Source organism: Mastigoproctus giganteus, chromosome 7 (genome assembly GCF_048544385.1).
Source record: "Mastigoproctus giganteus isolate SK-2022 chromosome 7, ASM4854438v1, whole genome shotgun sequence".
In the NCBI taxonomy this organism is placed as follows: Eukaryota; Metazoa; Arthropoda; class Arachnida; order Uropygi; family Thelyphonidae; genus Mastigoproctus; species Mastigoproctus giganteus.
The window spans coordinates 225,258,357-225,280,594 of record NC_143581.1 but is presented as its reverse complement, the minus strand read 5'-3'; the positions used below and the strand labels follow the sequence as shown (position 1 = coordinate 225,280,594).

General features: G+C 40.7%; 1 protein-coding gene across 9 annotated transcripts in view; it reads right to left on the bottom strand.

The window, feature by feature from the left end:
• The window catches only part of LOC150083730 (uncharacterized), a 183,395-nt gene that overhangs the window by 106,575 nt on the left and 54,582 nt on the right, over positions 1 to 22,238 (bottom strand). The window contains exon 1 of one of the 9 annotated variants that reach the window (XM_090378174.1): positions 9,196 to 9,498. The exons of 6 other annotated variants lie outside the window; for them this stretch is intronic. In XM_090378174.1, the coding sequence (XP_090234300.1) occupies positions 9,196 to 9,256 (61 nt within the window). In that variant the 5' untranslated portion in view covers positions 9,257 to 9,498. Of the gene's footprint in view, positions 1 to 8,384; positions 8,952 to 9,195; positions 9,499 to 22,238 lie in introns of those variants that run through there. 2 more of the 9 variants (XM_090378175.1, XM_090378173.1) reach the window with 2 other exon arrangements.

Genomic DNA, 22,238 nt, shown 5'->3' with positions numbered 1-22,238 from the left:
AATCCAGACACTTACCTTTCTACACCACTCGCTAACATGCAATACATCTTAATATTCTTGATTGACGAGTCACCCAACACATATTATTATCCGATAATGATTTCTGCTTCTGGTCTTCACTTCGGCGAAGTTTAAACATTTACGATTGTAATCAAACAACTCCCTTAATTGTGGAAAAATTCAACTCTCCTTAAATGAAGCTGACATCAAGTTTACTTGGGTTTGTTAAGAGACGTTATCAGTTATATAGTCTTGGCACACATCTGGAGAGATCAAATTGTAACCGTTAAACGTCTTCAAGTTATTTCGATATTTGGTTACTGCAATCAGAATGTAATTGCCAATCTTTTTTTTAAATAAATCACCCACTTCAGTCCTATCAGTCTAAGAGCAACTGGTGGAAAAACTGGGACTTCTACAGATTCATATATTAAATAGAAAATACAAGAATACTGCTAAGATACATTGAACCATCATTGGCTTATATAGTTTTCTTTGAAAGCCACTGTAGAGATTAGGCTTTCAGATGCAGTGATTTTCTTTCAAAGGCAAGGTGAACAATGGTGACCAGACTTCGTTCCAAAAAGCATTCTTGTCGAAGTTGAATGGTCCAATGGACGCATTTGCGACTACATAAACCATGATTTGGACCAATGGATTTCTAAAAATAACTTGAACAATGTCATTGTTTGCTCCACAATGTTTATTGATCGTAAGTTCGTTTTCGTATGACCTTTCGCTGACGGCGAAATTTATCAGCCACCACCATTTATACCGAAATCACGGCTGTTTTTAGCGTAACCTTGCCGCCTTGACTGCGTAACACTTCCCCCTGCCTTCCGCAGAATCTTTTCGTCTGTTCCCAGTGACGTGCAAATCTCCTCCCGCCACGGGGAGAGGCCCTACGGATCTCTCCGTGAGACTGTCGGCCGCCGCTACTGTGGCGAGTTGCGGCAATGTTTCAATTACTTAATGGCATGCCCCTGCGGACTCCGCAAGACCACGTAATCCACATGGACTGGCCGTAACTTGTAGCGATAGCCTTGCAGACGGCGGGAGATCGGCGGGAAGAGAAGGACAGTGTTTGCATGCAATGCCGTGGCTTCCGACAATGTCCCAACGCACGGCAGGGTGGTGTCGCACGCAAGTTATCGCCGATGAGTGGTTCATAATGTCGTCACTTAAGTAGCGAAACTCGTTGTCCGTTTTGAAGCCACGTGAAGGGTTTGGCGCTACTACTACATCATTCTGTCCCTTTGGTCGGGGGTCAGTGAACCAGGAGACACGATGGTCGTCAGGTGTCATCAGGTAATTCGATGCGTTCAAAGACACCTGTACTCGGCGAAAGTGGGATTTTAACACACAGAAGTCGGAAGGAAAGTAGGCTTAACTGAGATGGATTTCAGATGGATCATCCTTGGATGGAAACAAGGGAGAAGTTAATCGGTCTAATAAATTTGCAAGGCAGTATCCAATCTTGCTACCTACTAGTAATAATTACAATGATATTAAAATGAAATCGAGGCAAACAACTTCATATTACCGAATACCATACATTGCAATGATTGCATCAGAGAAATGATTGGTCCACAAATACAGCTGTTTCCTACTCCACCCCATGTCTCTCCCTTTAATTGTTTCATCAATCTATATACATTGGAGCGCGACAATATTTATTACGCTGTAATACCCTTTCAGGGATGTACAGACCTTTGTTACATGTCATCAGTCTGGAAACGGATTCGAATCCTGTTTATGACATGAGGAATCTATTGAGGTTTTTACGTTACCAGTTCAAAAAGAATCTTTACTAATTTTACTATTATGATACGGTTGGTATCAGAGATTTATTCATTCAACTCTTCATGAAAAGTCTTCCAGGATGGTTCTGATGAACGGACAAGGGCACAAGAGATGATCTCCCCCTTATCAGCCCACGAGGGGGGTTGGTGAACAGGAATAGCGAATAGCCGGATTTATATATAAACAATTACCTTATCTCCTCACTCTTTATCCGTCTGTTCATCACAACCAAAATGGTGACATCCGATGACAAAGTGCAGAACATGTGTTATAAACTGATACTATCAATAACAGAGGCCAGGACCTGCTCCAATGGACACTTTTTTGGGACCAACTGATAAACAGAAAGGGGAGAGGATGAAAGATAAAGCGAGCATCAAACACACATTATATAAGTATCTACTTTATGCCGAGATAAAGAGGCAAAGTATACCCTCTTTTAGGAGGAGGAACTAGTAGGGAGGGAAGGGAAGTTACAGTCCATGAAACGCACCAGAGACACCCTGATCATCGCTCCATCCTGTCAAGTCCGTAACACCGTAAATGATGAAATCCCAACAGCTGTTGCGCATACGGAGAACAATGTCATGGTCCATATTATCTTCATCTCCGCGTTCTCAGATAAGTCGACTACTTCAGTGTCATCACTTTGACATCCCATTGACGATGAGATGTAAGAGGAAGAAGCGTAAGATTTCATTTTAAAAGTTTTTTTTTTAAATACTTTCTCTGGATTTAGACACGCTACTCATCAGCTGTTCCAGGACATTGTAGAACCCCATACATACAATGTTCTCATTTCTTTCCCTGGTTACAGCAAAGAGAAGTCCACTTTTTGAGGACATGTTTGCCATGACGTCATGCCAAACACCTTGAATATATATCACACGATCTCTTTGACGTTTTCGAGTTTCTCTTTATCACGTGATTGTTTGATTTTGAGTCTGTTTCAAGAAAACAAGAAAAGGTGTAAAATAAATTTTAATAAAGATAATTAATTTGTAAAGAATAAAATAAAATAACACAAGCTTAAGTTAAATTTTTATTTTCTTTATATTTTGATTAATGAATGTATCCGGGATATCTGTTTTTATTTGAGAAATGCATGACCAGGAGGAGCTGATGAATCGCTTGAACATTAGACCAATCACGTCTATTCTTAATCTCTCTTCCATGACGTGTTGACGTCAGGGTAAACAAATTTTGAATAGATTATGGGTAGGAATTTTAATCGACTTTAGATCATTTATTTTTAAAGAATAAAATAAAATAAAACAAGCTTAAATTAGATTTTTATTTTCTTTATATTTCAATTAATGAATGTATCTGTGATATCCTATTTTTATTTGAGAAATGCGTGACCAGGAGGAACTTGAACATTAGACGAATCACGTCTATTCTTAATCCGTCTTCCATGACGTGTTGACGTCAGGGCAAACAAATTTTGAATAGATTATAGGCAGGATTTATCTTTTCTAAGATATTTACAAAGTAGCTACACTTAACTATTCATATAATTGGGGTACGGTATCCATTTTGATGATATGCAAAGCAGCCACGAGTTTCATCTTGTCACGTTACGACTTCTTAAATAGATTTTTCATCCCGTCATCCATCTCACCCACCGTACTTTCTGTTTCTTATCATTTTCCTTTGTGATCTGCAACGAAAGCGTACTGTGTCATTTGCTTCCAATATCAATATTAATCATTCCACTGAGCTTGGATATTCGCAGAAAATTTCTGCCATTCTTTGCTTATTTCAGACGATGGCAAAACCTCTCAACCTTCCTAATTGCTATACGCATAGTAGCGCCGTGAATCAGCAAAATGACAAGCTTTTCAAAGTGGCGAAATATAAATCTCGATGATGTTTCAGTTCCTCCAACGTCTTGTTTCCCCCAAGTAAGGAATTTTAAGAAATGTGCCTGCGAAAAATTCCAGAAGAAATGAAAGTTAAGAACAAAACGCGAATGGGCAATCAATCAGGGTTTGTGATTGGGGAGGTGGTTGGAGTCTAATCATAAAGTCACACGTCGCTGCATCAATACGTAAACACAGAGCGATGGAAAAATATTAGGAAAAATGTGAACTTGCAGCCGGGGTTCGGATGCCTGGGACATTATCAAAATTACTGTCAGCAGAGCTGTAATCAGGTAAAACGGACTACAGAATTGTGTCATGTAATATCCCCTTGTTCGATATCACGTGATCCGTCGTCAACGCAGTGGACCTTATTATGCTAAACATAACTGAGTCCAATCAGTCTATTGTGCCCGGCTAGGGTTGTGTGATTACGTAAACCCATAGTGTAGTAATTATGGCGTGCCTTATTTGAACCGGCTTCACGCAGCTGTACCTAAAATGCACGCAAGATAGCGGTGGTATCACCTGTCTGGGCTTTCTCATCATTACATAGTCGAGTGACCACTATCCGGCTACAATTTCGCGCAACTATTGATGTACCGGTTGGTCTCAATGGGCAATCTCTTGTTCAAAGTGACCACATTAAGGTCCTCTTGTAATGAAAGGATAAGGTGATTCTGTAGGAACTCAGATTTTATTGACCCTGAATAAGCGATGTCATTAAAAATATTAATTATTAGACTTTTTATTTTGAGCATAAAAGATTTCGTGCTCAAAAGAAGCTCTAAATAATCCAAAATACGTCAATTTTATGCTCTAAATAATCCAAAATACGTCAACTTTATGCTCTAAATATTCCAAAATACGTCAATTGTATGTTCTAAATAATCCAAAATACGTCAATTTTATGCGCTAAATAATCCAAAATACGTCAATACACGTCATGAAATATATCTCACAAAGAGACATATTTCCTATTATTTTAAAACTAGGTGTATAAAATATAACTCTACGATAATTATTTAATATAGATATCAGTTCTTGCAGATGGTGAATCTAAAGTGTATTATTCCCCCTTAAAGCCTAAATTAGCTACTGCGTCTACTCCACCCTCTTAGGTACCACACCTGATAGAAAAGACCTGAATTCGAGTCCCGTCGATGAGAGGAGGAATTTTCGTGGGCTTTTTCACAACGTGGCCAAGTTAGTCGGTCTCAGTCTTTTCTCAAGCAAACTCAAGCTTTTCATCCATAGAACACATGCAATTTACAAACAATACACGGCACAATATAGCCTTAGTTGCTGCTGCGCCTGAAACCTTATAACAAACGAAAGTTCTCTGTCTGTGCAGTAACCTAACCTAAAACAGATACCTTGTCTTTCTTAAGTACACTTACACAGTCCAAAACATAAGTGAAGAAAAATAAATCCTTCGTGTACCGACTCCCTCCAGTCACGTACTCAACTTTTATCAGCATTTGCTGGTTTTAAAGTCTCCGAATGATACCCCTTTCAACAAATACATGGTACTTGAGCAGCTAATCTAGAAAAGGATCGACAAAGACTGTCTCCACCACTATAAGTCGTACATAACATTTTTACCAACTCCAATCAATATTATGTACTAACCATGATTAAACGTAGCTGTTGCATAGCTACTTTCCTCAATTCTCTTAATGTCCAATGTTTATTTTCCTCTCCTTTCAAAAAAATCTCTTCTCATTATATTGAGGTTTAATAACAGCATTCTTAGGACAGTAAATTCAGAGAGAGTTGAAAATTCTCCAGTCCTCAGTTAAAACAGTATTAGAATTCAAAAATCAAATAATCAACTGTTCTCAAAGGCTGCTTCCAATTATCTTGGAAACTCATTTGTTGCTGGTAGTGTGTACATCACTGGACTGAGATCCGTAATCTTTCAAAAACGATAAGAATCCTCTCACTGACCTTCCTGTAGATTCTATAATATTGCCGATTTATATCAGTTGTTTTGTCTTTTATGTTTCCTCGAAGATCTCCATTTCGTATTTCCTCCACCGTATTATGAATACTATATATAAAAAAAAAAGGAACTCAATAGGATTCTGATTCTTTCCCGTTCTTCCATTATGGTCTCTATTTATTTAGTCCAGGATAGCAACTGAGATTTATCAGAAACGAAATGACAAAAACGGAACCGATTGGACCGATAAAAACTGCTCGATATTGAGTTGGGGGTAAAAATATCTCATATTCGTCACATTGCTTGCCTCCAGTTTTTGCGAGCTTCAATACCAAAGCGTACAATTCCTTCCCATCCATTAAAGCAGTTCATGGGCAACTGAAAAGTATTTGTGCCTTTGAAAGAATTTAAACTTGTTCCTGTTAACAAAAGCAGTACACGCGTTGTTATTTTTAGTAAAGTTCAGCATCACTGCGTCCACAGGAACAGAAATCAGCTCGCATGTGTCTGTTTGTCTTACATTTTTATCTATTTGACAATTTCCTTTTTCTGTCTCTTTTTCGTATAGACGTTGATGTTGGAAAAAGGTCTTATAGAAGTTGATGTGTGTGTGAACGATGGACAGACCCCCCGATAGAGCGAATTTAATAGGAGTCATAGATAAAAGGGGAGAAAATTCAACGATTATACGTTCATTATTATTATTGCAATGTTTGGTACCATCCATTGCAATAAAGATTTAAACTTATAGAAGATTAAGGATGTTCCGGTTGGTTGACATTCTTGGGTGCTTACTTATATACAGAATTTTATTTATTATGGTTTAAGTCTTCTTTTTTTCTAGAATTTAACAAAATTCCAGGATGGTGATGATGATGATGATTATCCCAGTTATTTAAAGAACTATATTCATTAATTAACCGCTAGAGAATCGTTGATGCTCGGTTCCCATGGTAACCATAAATTGTCCCGAGAAGGAATGTCACTGGTTCCATATTGTTTTTCCCCCCTCGTTTCACAATTTTCCCCTAAACTATCTGAGTCATTTGTGGAATGTACCGAAAGGGAGGAATGGATTTCTTCTAACTGACAACCCAATTCTTTTGGATGATTGTTGCTTGATGCCTTGTTTTCCCTTTTTGGCTTTTTCCCCTTAGAGGAAACAAGGCGTTTATGTCTACAACAGATTAGCGTAATATTTATTACACGTGCACATTCTAAAGCAACTGACGTCATATACTATGGTAAGACATATTTGCTAATTTCAAATCCTGCTCCTATTTTCCGAAAGAAACTCCACCATGGAGTATACACTTCAATATACGATGTTTATCTTTGAAAATGATTTCGATTAAAATCTTAAATGATCTTCGCTCATCAAATCAATGTCATCATCAGCTTCCTCCTTACTAACAATGGCACACATAAAAGAATTCTCTATTCACAGAACCCATTAAGCTCAATATGGACACCCAATACTGACCAAATAGTATCTTACATATTCAATAATACCTAATTAAGATTAGTATACAACACTTAATCCCTTATTTAAAGTTATAATCCTAAAGAATACTTCAAGTTGTGATCTTAGGAACCTTTAAGTTGAAATCCTCAGGAACCTTCAAGTAAAATTTAATAATTTGATCGTTCGTTACAATCAAAATATTGTATTGAGTCTTTAATACAATAATTTGATTGTATTGGTAAAAAATAAATAATTTTGTTCGATGATTTCATTAAAGATATTGAACACAGTACAGTTCAATGCACTCCTATGATGGCACGATCTTCCTCGTGTTTTCAAGACGATAATAAATTGATTTAATAACAATAATCATTGAGGTACAAATAAAGATTCTTATCTTAAATCTTTCTACAGACTAGCGCTTCTAAGAAGATGGAATTCATCTCAAATATTAACGTAAGACTGGTTAGGCCTAGTCGAGTTACACACACGTGGGAGATTATGAAGGCAAGATGGTTTCATTACTAAAATTAAGAGCATTGAACAGCAGTGTGTTTAAGTAACGATGGAATGGTCACATACAGGAAATCCTATTCTAGTTTGCACGAGCGCAAAAGGAAGTTATCTCCTTTGCACGACACTCCTAAAAATCAATTACACCAAGGTACATTAAAAAGAGCATTGCAAATACGTCCACACAAACAATACCTCAACATACTCATCTTGCACACACGTTGTATACATAAATAGCCAAAAAAATAGATTGGACACACTTTTATCTTTCTCAATGCAGCTGGTTTTCTAAGACTTCACCACGAGGAAACATGGTGTCCGCCATGTTTGTATTGGTGACAGACGATCGACATATCGGACGCGGTTTTTGGCATATTATTTTTTAAAAAAATATTTGAAAAATCTTTTGGTTTTTGGAGAATGGTAATTTGAGGGTCAAATGCTAGCAATTTGAGGATGGAATGGTAAAGGCATTGGAACAAAATACACCTTAGTACCTATATATGTTTCTAAGTACACATAGTAACGTATTAAGGCCATGCAGTGGAGTTTTCGTAGTAGATGGAAAAGGTGAAAGAAAGTGAAAAATACCTGCACAAATATGGGAAAAAGTAAAAAAAAACATTTACAGTAACTGAAAGAAAATAGGTAAAGAAGATGTGCACAGGAGTGAAGAAGAAGAAGAGGAAGAAGAAAAAAAATATTAGTAAAACATTCCTGTGAGAAAAGTAAATAAAAATAAGCAAAGACAGAAAGAAAAATGAGTGAATGAGAGATAGATAGAGATAGGGCCTACCCATTTTGGCCAGGCGATAACGAACATCCAGGAGGTAGTTGTAATAAGCTAGGGGAAGAAGATCCATGATTATAGATCAACGCTCAGCGAAGATAAATGTCCACTCGCCCTTCACTGGGGATGTTGACCAGCTGACCGAATGCCCAAAGATGCGAAAGAGCTAAAAAAGGGACCCGGGGTACGCCGGGCCAGTATTCGGTCACGGTCTCCCGTCTATGAACGATGTCTCTTCGGCGGTGACAACTGCAATCGACGGTAAGGTCGCGCTTGAGTGGTTCGGAACGCGCGACCTCCCTCTTGCTCGCGATTAAATCGACTCCTTCGGTCAGTGCGCGTTTGGACCTCGTGTCTGGCTGAGGTGCCGATAACCTGGTTACTTGGTGTGCGGCCGTCACGCCACCAGCGGCTCTTTATACAGCTGAGGGCGAAGGGCGTATGGACGTCGGCAGTGCTGGCCAACAAGGCTCTGGCTCGTGGAGACGTACAGGAGGCGACACTCAGCGATTACGTGCGAATGAAAGCTCGCCCTTCATAATCGAGTTAGTCGGCGAAAAGTGCACCGCTAACAGCCCAGAACGAAGGCAAACAGAGAGCGCTCGCCTGTGCCGCGGCAGAAAAAGCGAAAGCATCCCCCCCCGGTTACTGCTACTGCGTTTGGAGCATGCACTGCCAAGAAAAACCCCCGCGAAATGAACGCACTTGCCTGAGGAAATCGCATTTACCAATTGCACCTTGCGAACGAACTCGACCCTTTCACGAGTGACCCCAGCCTGCCAGACTCACAGCCACCCATGCAAGTACATGTACTTACTCTTACATGAATAATATTCCATCATGCTGGCGTTGTATCGGTACGCAGTGCTCAGGTCCATGGTCACACTGGGGCGTCTTGTCCTGCACTTTGCCGGAAGATGCCTTATTAACCGTCGGGTCGACTGAGGACTAACTTAAGAAAGGGGCGGCCATCACGCCGGTTATGAGCCTGCAGGGATGTGCAGCTTGCCAGCCATCACGAGGGCTACGCCGATATTAATTCTGCAACAGCCGGCCGATCATAATTGAGTCTAACTAATCGGATTGGACCAATCGTCGCTCGCGCCGTGTGTCCAACTTTGAAAAAGTCAATCCTGGAGTTATCCGACCGCAGGAGGTGCGCTGCCGCCCGCCGATTGTGCGCCACCAGTCACGTGGTCTATGACGCTACTCTAGTCGTGGAGGGAGCTACTGGCTGTGCTCCTTCCAGATGGATTTCCTCTCGCTGAGGTCAGGCCTCGTGTTCCCATTTTTCCTACCTTTTTTTTCCTCTTCTCCTTCGCTCACTCTCTCTCTCTCGCTCTCCCTACAACTGCGTTTTGGGAAAACCTTTCACCTTTGACCTCTGTCAGCCTTTTCGATGTCTTCACTAACCGTATTATGTGAAGATATTTGCGAGATGGCTTTTATTAACCAACAAGGATGCTGACTGGCACACAATGGAGAATGGAGTTGTCCTCTAAAGAAAAGCCATCGTTTTATTGATTTTGTTGTTAATTTTAATAATAATTGATTTTAATGCTCGAAGCAAATAAAAAAAAGATTTAATTTCGATTTGAAGTCATGGAATTTTAAATTTAAACGGATTCGGTGTCCTTCAGAGTGGACTGGATTCGATTCTGTAATTCTGTTCATCTTCTTACAACTATTTATGGGTAATCAGCGATAAAATTAATATAAGGCGAATAAATTCGAGTTTTCCACCATCTTTTTATTGTAGATGATTTCAAATTATGATTCGGGTGGAGTTAAAAGAAATTTAGAAACTTGTTGATGTCAGTGTTTGTTCTTGATCATTATAAAAGACATTTCCAAATATTTTACTTGAACGGTTGATAGATCTTAATTCGATCTTTTCTTCTAAGTGTCCAGATCAGGAAGGTTTTGCTGTCCTACCATGGTAAGATAATGATGGAGGTAAGGCATTAAATAAGATCGTGGACCCTGTATTAAGATGGCCAAGAAGCAGTTCAAAGAGTTTGTGCCATTCTTTGCCAATGACAAAGACATCTGATAGGGTTCCCCCCCCCCAATTTCTCTTGATGTGACAGCTGGATTGTTGAAGACTCTAAACATCATTTCTACGAATCCTCAGCCCTTAGCAAACGTTGTTAATGTTGTACTCAAACTCCATATCCCGTGGACCTTCATAACTCTGTGTTGACCAAAGTTGGCATCGCATTTGGCCTCGTTGAGGGCCCTTAACAACAGTACAGTGGTTATGATAATCGCCCACCCACATTTGGTGGAAAAGTTCTGAGTTCGAATCACCACTTACGCTTTTTGCAACCTTTTCACAACACGACAAATTTATCTCTTAAGTCAAATTGATCTTTTTGAACTTATGAGAAGGAAAGATTGGTCTTAAGAAATGTCATATAAGTACAGGTCAAGAGATAAACATGCTCGAATCCTACCATAAGTCATGACACACTATTCTGACTTAAGAAATTAGTGTAACTATAAAAATATCAAGTAATTTGACCTATAAAGATAATAAGCAGTTATCCCAGAATTCATTTCAAGCGTGTACACCAAACAATGAACGCAAAAAGAGTTAATAGAGTTTCAGAGAGGAACGATAGTCAGATATCATTTGAAGAAATTGTCTGGGCATGGTATAGCCCAGGATTTAAACGTCCCCATGTTGATAATTGACAACGGAAGAAATGAAAGTCCAAAGGTGATACTGACGAGTCATCTTGCCATGCCATCAGACTCTCCTTAAAGAGAATCATGAATTATGCATCCTACATTGATGTTCTGGACAATCCCTACATTGTAGCAAACACGACAATGCTCCATGTCAGAAAGCAAGAATTGTGAACATGTGATTTGAAGAAAATAACATCTGAACACTGAAGCGGCCAGCACGCAAGACCACCCTCAACCTAACTGAACAACCCAACTATGGTTAGAAGTTGGCCAACTATCTCTCATTTGAATATTTTTTTCATAACAATTACAAATGTCCATTATTCTTTATAGGGCAGTGTAGATGGCAAAGAGGTACGTTCCTGGTGAGGGTCTAGAGGTGAGAAAGCTCATAAACCGCAACAGGACAATCCTCTAGCTTCGCAATTAAGGTGGAAGAGTAATGTTATAGAAATTTCGGATTGGTATGAACAAAAATAACACGAACCTGAAAAAACTAAATGATTTCTTTGGCTTATCTTCAGCTAAAAATCATGAAGGATTTTTCCCCTAATGAGACCAAACGAAATTCTGTTATTTACCATCCTTTTTCAGTAATTGTCAACTAATCGTACAATGTGGGCCTTCGACTTCTGGCTTGATTAACACGTTACCTGTCGCCCGAAGACCCTTCTTTGAGAGTCTGAACCTTACGGGAGCCATTATATTGTTGAATGCTACCTGTTTTACCCCCCTAACTATTCCTTCCTCGAGAAGAGGGTTTGGTAGAATACAAAAAGTCACCACTCAAGGAGGTAGTGGTAGAGAATGGACAAGTGTCAGAATGAAGTATTGAGTGAAACGCTTTAAAACAGCAAACACGGCTTTTGATGGCTAAACTCTACCGTTATTGAGTAGCCCCGGGAGGTCCTTAATATATCATTCCACCAGGCTGCACCCTCTGACCTACCGTCAATGACGCGACCTTTAAAGTCCAAAAAGGCTGCGAGGAAGTAGGAAGAGACATTGTCGCCGCACGACCGTAGCTCGTGCTTGATCTGGGGGTCTCTTGACGGCACCTCGTGACTAAACCATCTCCGCCCGCTGTTTGTTCCCCCCCCCTCCCCATCCTTCCCCACTCTCTTCGGAACGGCCCGTGTTGCTCCTCCCTGATCCATTTCCCTCCGGAACTGAAGTTGGTAACTTACGGGTCTATGCTCGTACGGACTTGGACGACACAATGAACGCGCGCACACACGCATACACATACATACACCCCTGGATGACTACTTTTGTTGAGGACTGGCTTGTAGCTAGAACGGCTGATTCATTTTAAACTACTGTGGAATGGAGTAACCCTAAAGTGGCCACTGAATAAGCGCATAAAAGGCAGCCATGAACACATGTCGGTAAAGTCCCAGCCATTGAGGCCCCTTACAACAATGAGCCCAAGTCCCCCTGTAGAAAGCGATAGAACAGTTATTAAAATATAAAAGATGGCTGCCGGACAATAAACAGGATTTGTGGAGAGAGGGGGTTGAAAGAAATTCGTCTCCCCTCCCTTTCCCCGCCCGACATCTTCTCTCGTCACTGCGAGGACTTGTCAAACAGAATCAAAAAGCATTCTCGATGCCACCTCCAGGACTCAATTAAGAAGAGCTGTCTCTGCTCGCGACGCCCGGAAACAGACAGGCCATTCCAGCCTGGTGATTAATGACGAACATGCCGAATATAGATCACGTGGGCCGCTCATATATCACCTGGTCACCTCCGCTACGGCTCATCACACAGCGACTTTAACATGTCGCCCGGACACAAGTCAACACAGAGCATGACACACGATGCTAACGTCAAAAGTGTCATCATTGCTGGTGTGAAACAAGAATTCTTCGCTTTATATCGCCTTTCCTTTTTCTTTTTTTTTTTTTTTACAGATATCTGATCGTCTGCTTATACAATACAAAAGTGTATATCCCGTACAATGACCTTTAGAAGTCACCGTTATAATATCGCCGATTTCCAATCGCTAAAGATAACCCACGTATGATGGACTCGCATGATTTTGTAACAGTTTGTTTTCTATTTTTCATTTTTTTCCTTTTTAATAAATTGGAATTCAAAAGAAAAAAATGTTCTCCCTTTTTCTAATTTTGATTCTTCGTTTACTCTGATTTATTATTATTTTTTTTCCTCAAGAACAGAAGATAAAAACTTACAGGAAGTAAGTTTTTATCTGCTGGATGAAAATCTGATTTTTCTTAAATTTTTTTTTCTGTTGGAATTATTTTGATGAAAATAAATATTGTGGTCTTCGTTTCTTTTACATTTATGGCAGCCCGATATTTATTGGTTTTAATCAATCATTAATTACGCTTTCAAAAAGTTAAAATAACCTTTAAAAATAGCTGAACAGGCATGGTTGATCAAGTCATGGATAATTGAGGTTCCACTGTGTACTGGAGTTAATGAAAGGTCTCGTCAAACTGTGGGAGCGTGTTTTACTGGAAACTCTAAGAACTTGTGCATTACGAAGCCTTGAGATGTACCCATAAGAAGAAACCCATTGGATTTAAATCGGAAGAACGTGCATGCCATCTCTACCAATCCAACGGCCAAGATACTTACTGCCCAGAAATTCTCCAGCAGTGAGGTTAAGCCATCTCTACCAATCACAACAACCTTTGACGGCTTCTTTTCAGTGGACCTTCTTCCAGCAATGCAAGTAGCTTCCCCTCACCCCTCGAAAGAAATGCCTATGCCATTGAGCGTGGATGGCAGATAAAATGGGCCTTTAAGCCGCTAATGATACAAGCACAGATGTTCCAATGAAAATACTGCTGATGCCAAGATTTTATGATAAGATGAGGATTTTTCTGTGGCCATTGGTGAATTTTTGTGAAAATTCATGGCTTCTCTTGTGAAAACCATTAACAAAACACAACTGGTGGATGAAAATCATCTTGTGAGAGGGCCTGCACTCGCAAGTGGTATGGGTAGAATTACTACTCAAACAATTTTACTTAGAGTTCAATGTGTAATACTTTATACTGGCGTTAGTTCCAGTCCACTTCTAATGCTACTTCCAGGATCCTTTTAGATTGGTCCTCCACCTGTGTCCCTAAAGTAGGTGTACGGATAGTTCTGGTTCTTACCTAATCAGTAGGAACAGGCAAAAAGGATTCTGTCACTCGAAGATGTCTATGGATGGCTGCAAAAAGTTGCAGCCATCCATCTTGGTTGGACATGGTCGTGTCAGAAGAGTTTCCCGAGAGAGTTTTCAATCCACGTGGATTGAACTATGTAGCACCCTATGTAGAATTCCTCCTAAATCATTTAAATTATACTTTCTTTTTAATTTTTTATTAAAGATTCCCGAAGTAATAGGAGTTTTGATGAGGATCAACAAACTCCTTCGTTATGGAACCTGTTAAAGAAGAAAAAATAATAATCTTTTCTTCTTTCTTCTTATATAATACAATATTTCTTAAATAAATACAAGACACCAATCTGCTGTTTTCTATCTTTTGATTCTCAAAGACAGCAATCGTTTCAATGGATTCACAGTTTCTAAATATGAATCTCACGCAGTTAAAAGCGCTCTCGAGTAAATGGCCATATTCGAAGCTAGAAAAGCGTTCTGCATGATAGAATTCGTTCTTTTCCATACACGTTTCAACCCCCCTTTCGCCAAAAACTCTCCATCCCTCACCTCCAACCAAAAATTAATGCTTCGCTATGCATCCTGTTCCCATAACGACAGCCAAGTTCCTTTATTCTACAAACATCAACAGGGAAAAGTCGCCAGAGGGTGGGAGAAGGGGAACGCGACCGACCAATTCAAAGAATGGACATGCCTTTCACCCTCTGACCACTTTGTTGCCGACTACAGCTCGCCGACATCTCTTTCACTCTGTTAGCTCGTGCTTTTCATTGCGTATGGCAAGCGGCATGAGCGTTTCGAAAGAGCTATTCGTCCGCCGGAACTATACACTTTGACATTTTTTTTTTTTTTGGACTACAACACTCTGTAAAATTCTCCTTCTTTGGGATGGTGGAAACTCGTAAACAAAGAAGAAAAAAAGCACCAGGGATGAAAAATCATCTTATTAAGTTTAGAGCCACTGAATTCAATAAATATAACATTAATGGTCTTATTGAGATGCGCGTGTATGGTTGGGTGGGGACTGTTTACAGTTCAAGGTGGAACTGTGATCAAAGAGCACCTGGTTTTAGAACAACGTTCATCCATCCATTTACTGGCACACGCATTGTCGATAGGTATGAAACGGTCCGTTGGCAGCTTGTCTATTGAAAAATGATCTGGAAATAAAATTCAATGGAGTCCGGTTACATTGAATTGGAAAACTTTATTCAGAATTATATACTTCCGTATTGAAGACAAGATTAAGATGGTTGGGGAAGAAAAGATTTTATCGTTGTTTGTTGAACTTACAAAAGGCATCTTGTATTGGGCACTCGGGGAAATAATTGTTTACAGAATAGTTAAAAGTTGAGCGAGGGCTGAGACAAAGGTTCTTTGGAATCATTATCGGTGTTCAGATTACTTCCACCTGAGGATCTATTCAGTTTACCATCAAAAGTTCTCCATTAGGTAGAAAAGTTAAGTCATGTCGTTTTGGGTAAAATAAAACCTCGCCTAATTTCATCTCAGGGATTTTAATGGAGAAGTTACTCAAAACTGGCAGCATCAAATACCTCCTCAGCAACCAACGCCTCGCTGGCTAAAAGAACCTCACCTCTAACCAGAACTAGGGACCATAAATTGGAATTTATGGTCCCTAGTTCTGGAAAATCTCAGTATTCTAAACAATTCCAGTACTAGGGACCATAAATTGGAATTTATGGTCCCTAGTACTGGAATTTTTTAGAATACTGAGATTTTCGGCTTCATTCATTTTATTAATCCCTCTCAGTGCCTTATAAACTCAAATAGGTCACCTCTGAAGGTGCCTGGTGGTCAAGCTCTGTAGCCCACATAATCGGAGTCTTCCCTGGTCGTCCTTTTATCGATCTCACCATGCGAGTTGCTCGTCTTTGGACCCTTTCAAGAAGCTCGATGTCTTTTTCCAGATGAGGTCTCAGTATTCAACGTTGGATAAATCATCGATAGGACACCATGGGCTTTCCTGGCTGTCTGTCTACACTGCTCAGAAAACTTCATATCTGCCGTATTTTAACTCCCAGATCCCTTTCCTCCTCTGATGTTTTTAATTGAACTCCACCAAGTGCCAAGTGTAAGACCTTGCATTTTGGTTTGATTAAAACATAGCAGCCACTTCTCTGACCATCTTTGAAGTCTGTCAATACGTGATTGATGTGTGGATGAAAAGCTTAGAATAACTCATGGATGGAAAACCCTACAGACACCGCCTAAAACCAGCTAACTGCAGCCTTGATTGAAGAGGACTAAAAATTCTTCCACTCGTCAACAGGACTCGAATCTAGTCCTCTCCAAGAGAGTGACAATTGATGAAACAACCATACTGTCATGAAGGACTCAAATAAAAGTAGAATTGTTAATGTCAGTGCTATTACTCCTGTTTTCTTTTCACAATAATAATTATTTATGAATTTTCAAAAATAAAGTTTATTTATTTATTTTTAAATTTTATTTGAGGGACGGTTCTCTGTATTTGGCCATCCAGGAAAAGCAAGAAGCCGATCTCAATATACAGCAAAGCATCCATTGCACAAATCAACACCAATATCAGAAGGTAAACAAGTAAGATTAAGAAACAGATTGACGCCATATTCCATGCGTCATGCTTCTATTGCTCAAGAATGTTTACATCCGAGTTGGATTATTAAGAAGGAGAACCATAACAAGGTCAGCAGTCTCTGCTCCTTGACCCTCTCACTGTAGCAAAAAGGACCTAGCAAAAATTGGAGGGTCCCTCTTACATGACATTTCGTAATTTTATTTTCTTATGATGTTTGTGAACCTATTCGGGCCCTCCAGTTACAGAGACCAAGATTTGGAGTCTGTTGGACCTCCTTCTACGACACTGAACTAAGGTCTACTCAATTGCAGCCTTGTATTGAACAATATCCATTCTTATGCAGTGGATGTTGGATATTTTGAGGGCCCCGGGCGACCAGTTTATTGGATATTTTCAGCCCCGGGCCACAGTTCTCCAACCCTTAAAACCTGCTCTCATTGCCACGTTTATACTTTAGCAGCTGTTGCGATTGTTTTGAATATTTGGAAAGGTAACTAAAGCCATCAGGAGTTAGTTTACCACGCCTGTATATTTCGTGCGATTTAAAGGTTGGTTTATTTGTAAGGAGAAAAACTTCGAATTTATTCTTTCCGTTCCATAAATTCCTAAGAGGCTGAGTATACTCTTAAAGAACCGTCCCTTATTTGAGAAAAACAAAATAAAAAGAAAAAAACCGGCGCATGCGATGTTTTTTTTTTTTTATCTGACAGGGCCGGCTTCGCTGCTTCTGTTATGAGTTTAATTGTCAGACTGCTCATACGTGGGGTGAGTGATGAGGCTGCAATAAATGATCACTCGTTTTTCCGCCTGTTTATCGCGCCAGAAGACACGTGACTACGTAAAATGGGTGGGTGCAATGTCGAAGCGCTAATTACTCGTAATTAGGCAACAATGAATGCCACCGAGTGGCACGCAGCGTAAAAGTGAGCCACGATCTTTTTTGTAAGCTTCTTGGTACAATGTCTTGAGGTGCAGACAGGGCAGACGAAGGATGTTTTAGTGGCTCTCTTTCGAGGACCAGGTATCGCTGCCATTTATTCTCCTCGATGTATGTTCTCTAAAGTTTCGCCAACTAATCAAGCACACCACGTGACTGCATTCGACAAATCACGCCTTCCCCTTCGCAACAGCTATCGCAGCGTTTCGAAGCACGCGAATCGCTCAAGCTTGGCTATCGCAGCCTGCCAACCAGCCCCTATCTCACCACGCTCTGCAGACACGCTGCTCTGCTTCATTTCTCCTCCACGTTTGCACTCGGATGCACAGCGAGGCAGAAGCGCGCGCTGTAAGCGATGACGTCACATTGTGACCCATGGGACAGGTGAGGCAAGCGGCCCGCGGGCACTCAGGGCACTGGCCCGTGACTAATATTCACAAGTGTCGGGCATGTGCATATTTATAAAGCTATCTACACTGCCTCCTGCTGCCCGACACCAGAAGTACAGATTGTATCTTAACCTCATCATCAGCGAGGGGGAGGGAAGACAGAGGTTAATTGGGAGTGAGCTCGAACACGATAGCACAACAATCGAATTCAATTTCTCGAAGCAACCGGAATCTTGTTTCTCCTTTCGATTTCTGCGCTGCCCCGGGTAATTTTTTAATGTTCCTTCTCCTAAATCGATGCTAACGTTTCTGGGGCTGATAGAACGAGGAAATTAATTCCTCGCCTATAATGCAAGAAAAGTTATTATTAAAGGGGCTGGCCGGGAGTGGATGTACGATTCTTCTTCTTCTTCTTCTTCTTCTTCTCCATCCCAGAATATCTGCCAGTGATGAAACTGCTGCTTCTTCTGAAGTTTGCTCAATTTTCTTCGCCCGATAGACTATCTTTATCTTTTAAATATGCTGGAGAGGAAGATGATTGTAAACACAAAGATGGATGGTTTGGATTTAAGACCCAACAGATCAAAGGGTAGAAAATCAGCAATTTTGAAGTCAATATTAAAACCGGCAACCCACTAGTAAACTTTTATTAACTTAAAAAATCCAAAATGTTTCTAGTCTGTTTATTATGGACACCAGGTGGCGTAGATGGCTATTTTTTAGTACGTTTTTGGATTGGTACACCTTAGCTCCCGGCATTAAATTACAAAACACACTTTTGTAATCGCTGGGGAATTTGGGATTCAGCCTCAAGTGGATACGAAGGCCCATAAAACAAACTCTGCCCAACATTGAATATCCACCACCGATTCCCTGAATGCTCATCTACAGATAACTCTCCAATTGGGCAATTCGCTTAAAGGAGTCTGCAGCGTCTGGGCTTGTCTTCAATGACCCTCAAATTTCCCAACACTTATCTCTAAGGTTTATCCTGTCTTCTAATCTCTCTTGAAATAAGCACCACTCCTTCCTCTGCATTTAAACACCGGTAACCACTAGCTCCAGATGAACCTCAAATCCGCTTTACCATAGATTGTTCCATCATCCGAGGTGGTACCCCAAAAACCTCTCTGAAGCTTGTAGACTGCATTCAGAATGCAATGCCCACATTACACATCAGTTATGCAGAAAAGCTGTTTTTACGAGTTTGGTGCCCTTGGCCAGGACGATATTTCTTTTGATAAAAAAATCGATGGAACAACGAATCAACATCTTTTTTTTTTTTTTTTTTTTTTTTTTTTTTTGTAAAGCTGCGGAAAGGTCTCACTGAAGCACATGAAACGTTACGAAGAGCTTATGGGGATGAGGCTCTGTCCCGAGCGCAAACATTTAGAGGGCAGAGAGGATGTAGCAGACGATCCCAGAAGTGAACGATCTGCAGTCTCCAATTGGTGGACAAAGTGCGCAATTTACTAGCAAACGATAAAATAAGGTATCTTAATTACCACGGACTTGAGGAAAATGAAAAATATATGCGAAGTTTCTTCCATACTGTTTGCGTGGTGAGGGAAAACTCAGACGACTGCATGCTTGTAAAGTTAAAATCCATCCTCCTTATTCTTCTGACTTGGCGCCAGCAGACTTTTTTTTTCTGTTCGCCACGTTGAAATTGAGATTAAAAGGAAGCCGACCTGACAGTGTTCATAAGATCCAGAAGAATGTCCAGCAGAAAGAGATAGCGTCACAGCAGCAGACGAGTTTAGCGAGTCTTTCCAAAGCTTGTGTGGACACTAACTAGCGATGGAGTAATCGAATAATCAATAGTTATTTAAATAATCGATTATATGCAAATTTGTTGATCAAGTGCTTTCTCCACTAAGTCAATTCTCTCTCTCTCTCTTTCTTCTCTCCTATATTTCGTATTTCATCGCTTTATCCTATATTTCTCAATCGATTTTTCTCTTTCTCTCTTTTATATTTCTTCTCTCCCTCTCTCTCTTATATTTCTCGATCCATCTTACTCTCTTCTTTTCTTTCTCATCTTTCTCTATGTTGTATTTCTCATCTCTTTCTCTCTGTCTGTCTGTCTGTCTCTTGCTCTCTTTTCCGATATTTCGGATTTCATCTCTCTATCCTATATTTCTCAATCCATCTTTCTCTTTCTCTCTTCTCTTCTTTCTCATCTTTCTCTCTTTTATATTTCTTATCTCTCTCTCTCTCTCTCTCTCTCTCTCTCTCTCTCTCTCTCTCTCTCTGTCTGTCCTGTATTTCGTGTTTCATCTCTCTATCTTATGTTTCTCTCTTATATTTCTTAATCTATCTTATCCTGTTGCGTACTTGTCATCTTTCTCTCTCATATTTATTTCGTTTATCTCTCTCTCTCTCTCTCTCTCTCTCTCTACGTATCAAAAATAACTGATTATTTTCATAATCGATTATATGCAAATTAAGCCATAATATTTGTCCAACCTAATTTGCATATAATCGATTATATGCAAATCACCAGCTGTAATAACAAGTGCGTTTTGTCCCTTCGAGGCTATCCAGAGGAAGAGGAGCGAGAAAACATTTTCCTTCTCATCTGCATTTTGCCTTAGAAGAGTGCAGCGCCACTACTTTTTGCTGCGCAGTGTACACAATTTAAAAAATGCCTGAAAAGCTTTTAATTCTTGTCACGCATTACAGGATTGCGCAGGCACATTCTTAGCGTACATAAGCGAAGCCCGAGTGTACTTTATTTTACATCTCCTGACACCCCTAACTCCACACCCGGCCCTTAACACAACAATAAATATTTACATTTTTTTTCTTTCTCTCTCTCTCTCTCTCTCTCTCTCTCTCTCTCTCTATTAAACTCTTATTTGAAACCGTTCGGGTCAACCGAGCACTCTTCATCCGTACGATGGGTTAAAGTTGGCGAAGGGTGGCTTCGCTACCAGAATGCGGGATGCCTTTTTGTCGGAATCCCAGTAATGAGACGCAGGTATTGCGTGTGGGCGCGCGGAAGGAGGCCCTCGATGGCGCATATTTCTCGCGTAACCTAAACGGCTTAAGTTCGTCAAGGAGGACGCGAAGAATTTCAATCCTCGTGCACGGTGAAGCCACAAAGATTTGCGTAATTTGTCTCCGCACTTCATTGCCGCTAAATATCGGTCGGAGAGGAAATCCCCATCCTCCTCCTCCGTCAGGAAGTGCGCGGATGATCTTCGGCGGATCCAACACGAGGCAATTAGACACTTTTGTACCACGACAGGCATTCGAGGCTCGTCCTCGACCTCCGATGCGACTTCGGAGAGGAAATATTCGTGGATCCTCCTCCGTCATAAGTTGGGGGCGTTGGGGGAAAGATGGGGGGGAAGCGTGACAACACGACAGGTCGCGAGATGGATGACACTAGTTATGCCGAACCGAGAAATTGATGCCGGAGCTCAGATCTCGAATTAACGATCGTGTTCGTGACCTGCGAGTCCCTGCGCCGCTCCCTGGCAGATCGGAGACGGTGAGATAGACGCAGTTTTAAAACTGCGGGACCCACTTAATAGAGGGAGTCATTAAAAGCGCGAGCGATGAGACCTACCACGGTATTTCCATTACTGGTGCAGTGGTATGATGAAGTCGAGTGTCCCCGTTGCTCAGCGGTTATGACATAGGATAACACCTCTCCGCTCTTGTCTTGATAGTCCCATTCATCATTGGCGACCTGCAGCTACAAGGACGGTTAGGCTCGGGGAAGCGTGAAATGCTGGCGACATCCACGGCAGAAGGTGGGGTGATAACTCTTAGCCGAAGTTTGCGACTGGGGGAGGGAGGGAACGTCAGGGAGGCAGATGACAAAATACGCCATCGCTAATATACAGATTGCGCGGATGCTGCTGGCTGGATGGGTGGGTGGGTGGGTAGTTCTACACAAAGATGAAATATAAGGGCATGTCGAATCCTGCCTTCTCTATTTAGAAACTTTCTCTCGGTTGGCATTCGCTCTTGTTTTCGTCTTTTTCTCTCTCTCTTAGAGGGCACATTAAGTCACAAGTCATTTCCTATCTGCCCACAGTTACAAACAAAACACTTTTTTTTTTGAGTGAACTGGAAACTCATCTCTACGTTAATGGTTGGTTAATTG